Below are 12,303 nucleotides of genomic sequence, written 5' to 3'. Positions count from 1 at the left end.
TTGCAGTAGTCCTGGAATCAACCACTTCTTCAAAATCATCTGGTACCTTTTACAAGCCCTGAGTTTTAAGCATGTTCAGTATTATAATGTGTAAACTATATTTACTTTTCCATATATACTGAAAATCACAATTTACACCAATGTTACCCAACATAGGGCTTTTTCCTATCCATCTCCTTTTTCATATTTTAATACATTCTCGATCATTAACAATCCTGAATATCATCACCTCAATCAACTTATTTTGTCAACATCCTGTGCTTGTCCATAATACATCCAGACATTTGTGTGTTTCCTGTAGTGTTTTCACTCAGTTGTTACCTAATACATCATCCTTATCTCTTAACTTTGAACCACCTTGCTGTCTCAGATCTCAGCCTAGATGCTTTGCGCTTATACTAAATATTTTGAAATGTAAACAAATTTATATGCAATTTTCAACTTTGTAATTAAAATATGTATTCTCTGAAAGTTAAATGTATTCTGATTTTACATGAATACCTTAAAACAGATTAGCCTCACAGTAGTTTTTTCCTATGTTAGGTTAGGTCTGAGTTGTTTAGATTTGATTGAGTTATTCATTAAATAACAAGTATCAGTATGTATGTTACTATGTTATTCTTAATTTATAAAATTCTTTTTAAAAATACTTCTGAAAAAAATTTTGTGACTACACAAAAATATCAGAAAATATGACGAAGATTGAAGTACTTATATTTAGGAGTCTTTTCTCCTATTTTCCTATTAATATATCTGTACATTTCTATCAGTTTCATTTGAATTCTACAATATCCTCTTCTTAAAAACATTATCACATACTGATGTGTTTACTGAACACATTTAGATTCTCCTAAGGCTCATTCTTGCTTCTTCCTCTGATAGGTATTTATTTTGACTGACACAGATACTATCACAGCTTGTGACTACAAGTTTGGTTAAACACTTACCTGTCAGTGACTATTTCAGCTTTTTCTAGTTTTGATACATTTCTACGCATATTGTTCTACACATGTCTTGACACCATTTAGCAAGAGTTATATGTATTTAGAAATGGAAATGTGATTATGCACAAAAGGAAAATCTTTATAGAAAAACTAAAAGCTAGTCTGCAAAAAATCAATTTTATTCTTGTAAGTAGAATATGACTTTTCATTGATTCAAATATTCAGTGATGGAGGATGAATAGTTTCTGGGAAATCTAATATACAGCATTATGTACTGGGTAATAATACTGTATCATATGCCAAAGATGTGCTAGGAGAGTATACCTTTCTCTCTCTTCATCTCCCTCTCTTTCACACACACAAATAAATAATTGAAATATGTAAAAAAGTGATGAATGTGGTAAACAGCTCTAATATGGATGTAATCATCTCCACTATGGCTGTAATCATTTCACAATGTATATATGTATATCAAACCACTACATTGTACATATTACATTAAAAATTTTATTTGCAAATGTACACCTAGTAAAGCTGGTAAAAAACAAAAAATCCACAGATACTGATTACATAAATAAGTAATGTTATCCATAGAGTGATATCACTGAAAGACTTAGAATATAGTAGTTCATAACTTAGACCTTCCATTTATGAATGAACTGGCAAACATTCTCAGAATAAAGTTTTCAAACTCTAGACTGTAATTTAAAAAACTTTACACATAAAATAATATTAAAATTTGGTGAGGGCATTGTGGTGTTTTAACTTAAACCATCCACTAATTCCCATTTCATGGCCCCTCAGTGGCTACAAAAATGGTGCATGTTTCTGGTATGGCTTATTGGTGACATTGGTAATTATCAATTAACTGTGGTTGTTCTCTTGGAGACTGGCTCAGGGACCAGCTTCTGTCTGCCCACCTCAGAATTTTCCAATTGCCTAAAATGATATCCAGAAGTTTATTGGAAATGTAAAGGAAAACAGATTAGCCACATTTGTCTGAACAGAGTTAAGAAACAGGGAACACATCAGATATCTAGAATAGCCTACAAAAACAACATACAAGAGGTAGAAATAACCTTTATAAAGGGCTAGAAAAGTGCTCAGAACAGCCTACATCATAAGCTTTCACCCCTGGCTGGCCATTGTATTTCAGGAGAAGTACAAGCTAAGCTGTAAACATACTAACTACAGGTCAATGAAGGAATGTCTAAAGAGATTCAATTTGAGAGAACCAAAAGAGGTTTTTAGTGTTATTGTTTATTCTCTCTTTTCGGTCCTAGTCATTTAGAGTTATGTTTATAGACTACTAGCTGATCACCAAGCTAAAAAGACAGCCACTAGAATGGCCATACAAGACAAGAAACACAGAAAGAATATGGTCTTCATAAAAATAGTTTTAAAAATCACTAGAGGAGTTCCCGTCGTGGCGCAGTGGTTAACAAATCTGACTAGGAACCATGAGCTTGCGGGTTCGACCCCTGGCCTCGCTCAGTGGGTTAACGATCTTGCGTTGCCTGTGAGCTGTGGTGTAGGTTGCAGACGTGGCTCGGATCCTGCGTTGCTGTGGCTCTGGCGTATGCTGGCGGCTACAGCTCGGATTCGACCCCTAGCCTGGGAACCTCCATATGCCGTGAGAGTGGTCCAAGAAATGGCAAAAAGACAAAAAAAAAATCATTATAAAAATAATTACATTTCATACAAAGCAGTAATAAATCTTTGGTATTGGAGAAATCCATTTTCAGAGTTAACAAGCTGTGCTAATAAAATACACAAAACAGTTTCCACAAAAAGTTATAAAATATGCGAAGAAAATATGACCCAAACACTGGAAAAAAAGAAGTTAACAGAAATTATACCCATGGAAGTCCAGACATTGGCATTACTACACAAATATTAATCATTCACCTTAGTAATGCCCCAAGTGTGAAGAAAACCCAAAGAATGTCTCAGCTATTGGGAAATCTCAATACAAAGATAGAAGTAGTCAAAAGGAACTGAACAGAAATCTGACACTTTAAAGAATACTAGAAATCAAACATCCCTCCAGATTTTCAACAGGAGACTTGAGAAGGTAGAGAAAGACAGAGTGCTTAATTTAAATTAAAATTATTCAAAATGAGAAGCATAAATAAATGAGTGAGAACAATAAAGCTTATAAAACCCACTATACACTAAAGCATACAAATATACACATACTGGAAACTCCTGAATATATAAGAAAAAAAGAGATAAACATAAAGAACATTTGAATAAATATGGGCTGAAAATTTCCAAAATTTGGCAAAGACATAAATCTAGGGAAAAGTCAAAGAACTCTATACTGAGATTTTACATCAAAAGCATCAGGGAGTTCCCGTGGTGGCGCAGTGGTTAACGAATCCGACTAGGAACCATGAGGTTGCGGGTTCGATCCCTGCCCTTGCTCAGTGGGTTAACGATCCTGCGTTGCCGTGAGCTGTGGTGGAGGTTGCAGACGTGGCTCGGATCCCTCGTTGCTGTGGCTCTGGCATAGGCCGGTGGCTATAGCTCGGATTCGACCCCTAGCCTGGAAACCTCCATATGCCGCGAGAGCGGCCCAAGAAATGGCAAAAAAAAAAAAAAGCATCAAAGGCCAAAGCCAGAGAGACAATCTTAACAACAGAAAGGCAAAAAATCCTCAAGAAGATTAACTGCTGATTTCTCCTCAGTAAAGATGGACGCCAGAGGCACGGGAAGACATATATTAAAGCAGTGAAGAAACCTATAAACCTAAGAAGTTTCATGGGTGTTACTACTCAACCTTGCACAAATTCCTCCCAAGAATGGTCAGGAGAAATGAAGTTCCCAATGCCCTCCTCTCAGGCCACAAGGAGGACTCATTTCCAATGTTCAAACTTGTCTGTCCACTGCTAGAGGAACATTGTTCATATTTTCCTCACATGGAGCTCAAGTGAAAAGTCAGCAAAGCTTTCAAATGGGAAGACAGTGGGTACAGTCTATTGAATGGGAGCAATAGGAGTACTGCACACCCCTGGATGCCTAGGGGAAGAAGTTACAGGAGTAGTAATATAATAAAACAGTGAAGGCCCATGAGAGGATCTAGTGTGAGTTCCCCTCAACTCTAATCCGAGATAGCCCCTTAATTTAGATTCTGGTAAGAGAAGACCTTTATCTGCCCCACAAAATATGTAATAGGAAGATGTGTTCCTTCCTTCAAATGTACATACACAAGTACAAATTTATAAAGAAGAAAGAACCAGGAAAACATAACATAATCAAAGGACACTATTAATAATCCATTACTGAGGGGTTCCCATAGAGGTTCAGTGGTTAACGAATCTGACTAGGAACTATGAGCTTGCAGGTTTGATCCCTGGCTTTACTCAGTGGGTTAAGGATCTGGCATTGCTGTGAGCTGTGGTGTAGGTTACAACACAGATCCTGTGTTGCTGTGGCTCTGGCGTAGGCTGGCAGCTACAGCTCCAATTGGACCGCTAGCCTGGGAACCTCCATATGCTGTGAGAGTGGCCCAAGAAATGGCAAAAAGACCAAAAAAGAATCCATTACTGAACTTCAAAGAAATGCTGTCTACAAACTGTGTACCAATAATCAAAGTCAAAATTTCCATTATTATAATTGTGGTATATAAATCATGTTCAACTCCCTTATAAAAGTTAAAAGACATAAGTACTTTAAATAATTATAGGGACAATAATTTGTTAGTGGACACATAACTTTTACAACTGTTTTTGTTTGTGACTGAAATAAACCTTCTATGAGATTAAAACAGACTCTGTATGTGAACATGTTTTATGTAAGCTTTGTGGTACAATAAATAAACCGCTGGGATACATACCTGAAATACAGAGAAAAAAAATCAAACACATCACCACAAAAATCATCAAATCACAAAGAAACATAGAAAAAAGTAAATAAAAACAGGAGGCTACCAAACAATCAGAACACAATAAAATGGCAACACTAAGTTCCAACTATCAATAATTAAATGTAAATGGTTAAATTTATCAATAAAAATATACACAGTGACTGAAAGCAAAACCAAAACAAAAGCCACTATGCACTATTACTCATTCAGGACTCACTTCAGGATGGTGAAAGTGAAGGGATGAAAAAAGTTACTAAAAGCAGATGCTAATCAAATAAAAGAAGTGCCTACAATTACATTGAACAAGATGAATCAAGTAAAAGAAATCAAGAGAGATAAACAAGGTTATTATATATGACTAAGGGGTCAATTCATGAAAATGATGTAACAATTGTAAATACTCAGAAAAACTTAGACCTATAAAGCAACTACTAACAGAAGCCACAGGAGAAGTAAAAAACAATGCAGTAATTCCAAGGGACTTAATGCCCTACTCAACATACACATCATCTAGGCAGTAAATCAATAATAGGTTTTTAATCTACATTTTAGGACAAAAGTATATACACAAAATACTCCATTCACTGAAAAGTCTCATAATAGATAATAAATACCCTCACAAATAATCACATGCTAGGCCACAAAACAAGTGTCATGAAAAATTTAAATACAGCAGTATTATTAAACTTTTTTTCTAACAAATTGGTGTAAAATCAGACACTAATTGCATAAAGAAAATGAAAAGAGAACAAACATGTGGAGACTAAACAACATACTATGAAAAACTTAATGAGTCAATGAACAAGCCAAACAGGAAATAAATAAACACCTTGAGACAAATAACAATGGAAACACAACACTTCAAAATCTAAGGGATGCAGCAAAAGCACTTTTAAGAGGAAGATTTATAGCAACACAGTACTTTCTCATACAATAAAAAAATGACCTAACCTGTCACCTAAAGTGATTAGAAAAAGAAAAACAAAGCCTCCAATCAGAAGAATGAAGGAAATAAGATCAGAGAGGAAATGAATAAAAGAGAAATGCAAAAGTCAATAGAAAAAGTAGAAAAAAATCAATGAAACTCAGAACCAATTTTTGAAAAGATAAACAAAATTGATAAAAGCTTTTCCATGCTCACCAAGAAGAGACGACACAAATAAACAAAATAAGAAATGAAAAAGAAATAACTGTTGAAACAATAGATACAAAATACGGAGTTCCTAAAAGGGCTGAAAACCCAAATTGCATCCATGAGGATGAAGGTTTGATCCATGATTCAGTGGGTTAAGGATCTGGTTTTGCTGCAAGCTGTGGTGTAAGCCACACATGTGGCTTGGATCCTGCATTGCTGTGGCTGTGGCATAGGCCAATAGCTGCAGCTCTGATTCAACCCCTAGCCTGGTAACTTCCAAGTGCCACAGATGTGGCCTCAAAAAGAAAAAAAAATGACATGTGGGAAAATGAACAGCAATGCGCCAAAAAATTGGATCACCCAGAAAAATAAACAAATTTATAGAAACCTACAAACTGCGAAGACTGAATCAAGAAAAATGATTTGAACTGATAATTAGCTGTGAAACTGATTTTGTGATTACAAACTCCCAGCAAACAAAATTACGCTTCATAAGAAAATTCTACTAAGCATATAAAGAACAAATACCTATCATTCTCAGGCTATTCCACAAAGAAGAGAGAGCATTCCCAAATTCATTCTACAAGGTCACCATTACCCTTATACTAAAACTAAAAGCACTTGGCAAAAAATTAAAGGCCAATACTTTCATGAATACAGCTGCAAAAATCCTCAACAGAATAGCAGTTAATAGAATCCAAGTATTTTAAAAGATCACACACCATGACTAAGTTGGGTATTCCACAAATTCAAGGATGGTCAATATTTTCAAATCAATCAATGTGACACACCACATTTAAAAAGCTCATATAAAAATCACAGGATCTTCTTAACAGATCCATAAAATACATTTGACAAAACTCAGGCCCTATTCATAACTACAAACTCTCAGTCAAGTGAGTATAGATGGAACACATCTCAACACAGTAAGCCTATTTATAACAAACACACAGCATAATAATTCGTGATGAAAAACTCAAAAACTTAACATTATATTCAGGAACAAGACATGGATGCCTACACTCAATATTTCTCTTTAAAATAATTTGCAGGAGTTCCTGTCGTGGCGCAGTGGTTAACGAATCCTACTAGGAACCATGAGGTTGCGGGTTCGGTCCCTGCCCTTGCTCAGTGGGTTAACGATCCGGTGTTGCCATGAGCTGTGGTGTAGGTTGCAGACGCGGCTCGGATCCCGCGTTGCTGTGGCTCTGGCGTAGGCCGGTGGCTACAGCTCCGATTCAACCCCTAGCCTGGGAATCTCCATATGCCATATGCCGCGGGAGCGGCCCAAGAAATAGCAACAACGACAACAACAACAACAACAACAAAAGACAAAAAAAGACAAAAAAAAATAATTTGCAAAGTCTTAGCCATAGAATTCACATAAAAAAAATTTAAAGTAACCAAATTGGAAGGAAAATGGTAAAACTGTCACTATTTGCAGATTACAATCCTTTATACAGAGAACCTTAAGGTCTCCAGCCCACAAATATTAAAATAAATGAATTCAGCATGGTTGCAGGGAACAAGATTAATACACTGAAATAAGTGTTTTTTCTATATACTAATAATTATCTATCAGAGAAAGTTAAAAAAACCCTCATCTAGATCACGTTAAAAAAATTAAAAACTTAGGAAAACACTTAACCAAGGAGGCTAAAGATTTATACTCTTAAAGCATAATATATTGATGAAAGAAATAGAATATGACAAAAGAAAAATGAAAATATATCCTGTGCTCTTAAACTGGAAACAATAATATTTTTAACATGGTCATACTACCCAAAGCAATCTACAAATTTAATGCATATTTTCTAAATATGTGACAGTTTCCACAGAACTAGAACAAATAATCTTAAAATTCATATGGAATCACAAAAGACCTCAAATTATTACAGAAATCCCAGAAAAGGGAACAAAACTTGAGGTACCACCATCACAGATAGCAGGCTATATACACACATAGATCAAAGGAAGAGAATAGAGAGCTCAGAAATAAACCCATTCAACCTTATGGTTAAAATAATCTAAGACAAAGGAGGAAAGAATAAACAATGAAGAAAATACAGACTCTTCAACAAGTGATGGTGGAAAACTGGACAGATATGTGCATAATGAAAAGATTAGAACATTTCCTCCCACCATATAAAAAAGAAACTCACCATGAACTAAAGGCCTAAGAGTAATAACTGAAACCATAGGCAGAACATACTTTGACAAATTGAATCAATGTTTTTTCAAAACTATTTAACATGATCAAATAAATAAAAGCTAAAATAAATAAATGAGATCTAATTAAACTTAAAAGCTTCTTCACAGCAGTGGACAACACTCATAAAATTAAACTACTAAGTGAGAGAAAATATTTTCCAGTGATATGAGCAACAAGGGGTTACATAAAAAATACACAGACAGCTCATATAATTCCGTATCAACCCCCCAATTTATAAAATGGGGAGATCTTAACATGTTTGTTTTTCCAATAAGATATAAATATGGCTAACAGGCACATGGAAGATGTTGAACATCAGTAAGTACTAGAGAAGCACAAATCTAAAAAAATGATATATCACTTCATATCTGTCAGGTGGCTATTTCGTCTACAAATACGAAATGTTGGAGATGATGAAATCCTTGTGCACTATTGATGGGAGTATAAGTTAATGCAACCATTATAAAAAGACATTATGGAAATTCCTCAAAAATATTAAAAATACAACTACAATATAATCTAGGAATTGCAATTCTAGGTGTATATCTGGTAAGGAAGAAAACAGTAATTTGAAAAAGAAAGATAAATGTTCATAGCAGCAATATTTACAATAGTCAAGATATAGAAGCAACTTAAAATGAACAAAGATGTTATTTATGATATTTAAATTTTTTATATAAATATATGTGTATATAAACATATGGTATACCTGAGCATATACATATATATACACACATATATTTATATAACAGAATATTCCCAGCAGTATTGAAAAAATGAAATTCTGCCTTTTGCATCCATGCGTATGGACCTAAGGAATATTACATTGAATGAAATAAGTCAGAGAAAAACAAATATTGTATGATATTACCACTGTGGCTCAGTGGATTAAGAGCTTGACTTGTATCCATGAGGATACAGGTTCAATTCCTGGCCTAGCTCAGTGGGTTAAGGAACTGGCGTTGCCACAAGCTGTGATGTAGGTCACAGATGTGGCTCAGATCTGGTGGTGTGGTTGTGATGTAGGCTCCAGCTGCAGTTCTGACTTAACCCCTAGCCCGGTAACTTTTATGTGCTGTGGGTGTGGTCCTAAAAAAGGTGGAATATAAAATTATAATAAATAGAAATGTATATAGCAAATATGAACAGATTCACAGATGTAGAAAAACAGTATTGGTTACTACAGGGGAGAAAAAAGAAAGGAAAGGCATGTTAAGAGTAGGAAACAGATAAAAACTACTATGCATAAAATATATAAGTACATATGTATAGTACAGAAAATTATAGCCATTATCTTAATAATTTATAATGGAATTTAATCTACAAAATAATCTTTATGCTGTACAGCTGAAACTAATATACTATTGTAAATCAGCTATACTTTATTAAAAAGTCATTATTTGACTTAAAGAAATTTCTTGTATCGACAAAACTAAATTGTCTTCAATATACATACGATGTAGAAAATAATTGTGAGCACTTGAAACTCTCAATAAATTTTTTACATAAAAAAGACAAAACAAAACAACACAAAAATTACACCTATAGATGGTCAACAGGTACACAAAAAGACACTCAAAATCACCAATTACCAGGAAAATTCCACTCAATATCTCAATGAGACATCACCTCATACTGGTTATAGGGTCTAAAATCAAAAAGATAAAAATAACAAATATAGGTGAGGGTGTGGAGAAAGTCAATCATTATGAACAGCTGGGGAGGTAAATTTTGTAGCTTCTCTGAAAAATAATTTGTAGGGTCCACAAAATTTCAAAATACAATTGCTATAGTTTCATCATTTACACTTCAGAGTATATTTGTGAAGGAAACAAACTCTAACTCATAATTATATCTGTACTTTAATTTCATTGCAAGCTCTGTTGTACAGCAAAGTGATCCAATCACACACAGTTCCCTGTGCTGTTCAATATGGACACCAAGGCCCATTCATTCCAAATGTAACAGTTTGGATCCACCAACCCAAAATTCCCCATCCATCTCACTCCCTTCTCCTTACATATTTGGGTACATTATTGCCCTTTATGAAATTTGTTCTTTATGAAACTAATGTGTATTTCATGTAATCAACATGAACAATATCAGAATGAAAATTATACAGTAAAAAGTATAAAATATGCCAGGCAGATTTAGACCATGAAATACAGTACAGGAAATGACATTTAATAATGTTTCATTCAGAAAACTGGATGCTTTAAGTGAGTGTAGATGGAAATTTTAATTCTTCATGAATATCTTTAAAACATTGTTTCATTCAAACACCAATTAACAGGACCACGAGTAACCCACTGAAAGTGGGAAGAGTAACAAATATTCAGATTAATGCCAGAGTTATGCAATATACTTGTACTGGTTTGGATTTGCTTTATCTCTTTCCATGTAGTCTCTATCAATTAAGGATTCTATTCTCTTCTTCAGATCACTAGGCTAAAAAAATAAAAAAATTATGGTTATTAAAAATAAAATTATAATATTGATTTACCATTCTCCTCTCAAATGCACAAAAGAAATTAATCACATGTTATCTAGATAACTTTCAGGAAATAAGAAATTTATTAAATACAATAGATAACTATATTAAAATCTGAAGTACACAAAAAAATTGCTATAAAGGAATAAAATATAATTAAAACATTATACACTGAATGAAAATACACCTGGGCTGTATTTTAGAAAAAAATAGCACTATCAATTTCTTTAATAATTTAAAAAGAAAATATAGTTATTTACCAAGCTTGTCATATAATAAAGATGAAAAGCAGAAGGAAGATAATAAATAGTTCAATTAAGGGAAACACTTGATTTTCTACTAGGAATAAGGGACATCATAAAGATGCACAAAACTCATAGAGATACATCAAAATATTTATGGTTGGATCATGAGGCAAATTTCTCTCTGTTACTCATTAAAATGTTACACTGCTGATGGTTTCTGCTCATAATATTGACACATTTTATTTTATTTTATTTTTTGTCTTTTTGCTATTTCTTGGGCTGCTCCCACGGCATATGGAGGTTCCCAGGCTAGGGGTTGAATCGGAGCTGTAGCCACCGGCCTACACCAGAGCCACAGCAACGCGGGATCCGAGCCGCGTCTGCAACCTACACCACAGCTCAGGGCAATGCCAGATCGTTAACCCACTGAGCAAGGGCAGGGACCGAACCCGCAACCTCATAGTTCCTAGTCGGATTCGTTAACCACTGAGCCACTACAGGAACTCCCAGTATTGACACATTTTAATCTTTAAAATAAATTAACACAAAAAGGTATAGAAATCTTGTATTTCATCACTGTGATATATACTTTGCCATAGAATTTCTGCTCAATATAATAATAATTTATAAATGTTAATTTATTTAAACATACTTGATTCTACTAGATTTTTGGTGGATTTGTTTACCTTTAGTGTAAATTTTAGCTGGTTATACAACTCTGCCAGAAGTACATTGTGGCTAAGTGTTTTCCTTATCTTCATAATTCGAACAATTGCAGCATCAATTTGATATTGCCGGTCTTGAAAAACTCTCTCTGTGGTAACGGTTTGTTCTTCTACCTAATGAAAATAATTAAGGTAAAATACATAAAATTTCAAAAACATATCAACTGTATGCAAGTTAGAAGATTTAAAGGTTCAAACTTGTGTAGAAAAATGCAACAAAAATATCAAATCCACTTGTTTTATTAATTAAATATTTTATGTATTTTCCATTTTTGTATTTAACAGCTTGTATTAAATCATCCTCAATTTTTAATCAGTTTCTTTTAAATCAGCGGAAATAAGAGGTAAACATGCAGCCTTGATTTGAGTTTTGCAGTTTTTTAGCCCTGAATAGTCTCATGAGTCTAAATTACTTTAAGAAACTATCTTTAAATATGATGTCTAGAGGACAAGATGGCGGAGGAGTAGGGGGACACGCTTGCCCTCTCCCACAAACACAACAAAAAAAGCACATCTACAGAATAAATGACTCGCACAGAACAGCAACCAATCGCTGGCAGAGGAACCTAAACTCCAATAACGGCAAGAAGTTCGTGACATTATTGGGCAGAACGGGAGAAAAGAGGAGAGTGAGAGAAGGTGGATCCGAGCGGGACGGGGGCTCCCGAAAGGGAACTGCGGAG

General features: G+C 34.4%; 1 protein-coding gene across 1 annotated transcript in view; it reads right to left on the bottom strand.

Annotated features, from left to right (window-relative positions):
- Positions 10,461-12,303, bottom strand: part of LOC102159347 (cullin-4B-like) — a 147,423-nt gene continuing 145,580 nt past the window's right edge. The window contains exons 15-16 of the mRNA XM_021080985.1: positions 11,582-11,734; positions 10,461-10,607 (exon numbers count right to left, since the gene is read on the bottom strand). Of these exons, the coding sequence (XP_020936644.1) occupies positions 10,512-10,607; positions 11,582-11,734 (249 nt within the window). The 3' untranslated portion in view covers positions 10,461-10,511. The remainder of the gene's footprint in view (positions 10,608-11,581; positions 11,735-12,303) is intronic.

This window comes from Sus scrofa, chromosome Y, assembly GCF_000003025.6.
Source record: "Sus scrofa isolate TJ Tabasco breed Duroc chromosome Y, Sscrofa11.1, whole genome shotgun sequence".
In the NCBI taxonomy this organism is placed as follows: domain Eukaryota; kingdom Metazoa; phylum Chordata; class Mammalia; order Artiodactyla; family Suidae; genus Sus; species Sus scrofa.
Note: the sequence above shows the minus strand (reverse complement) of the source record. Positions and strands in the feature narration are given on the sequence as shown.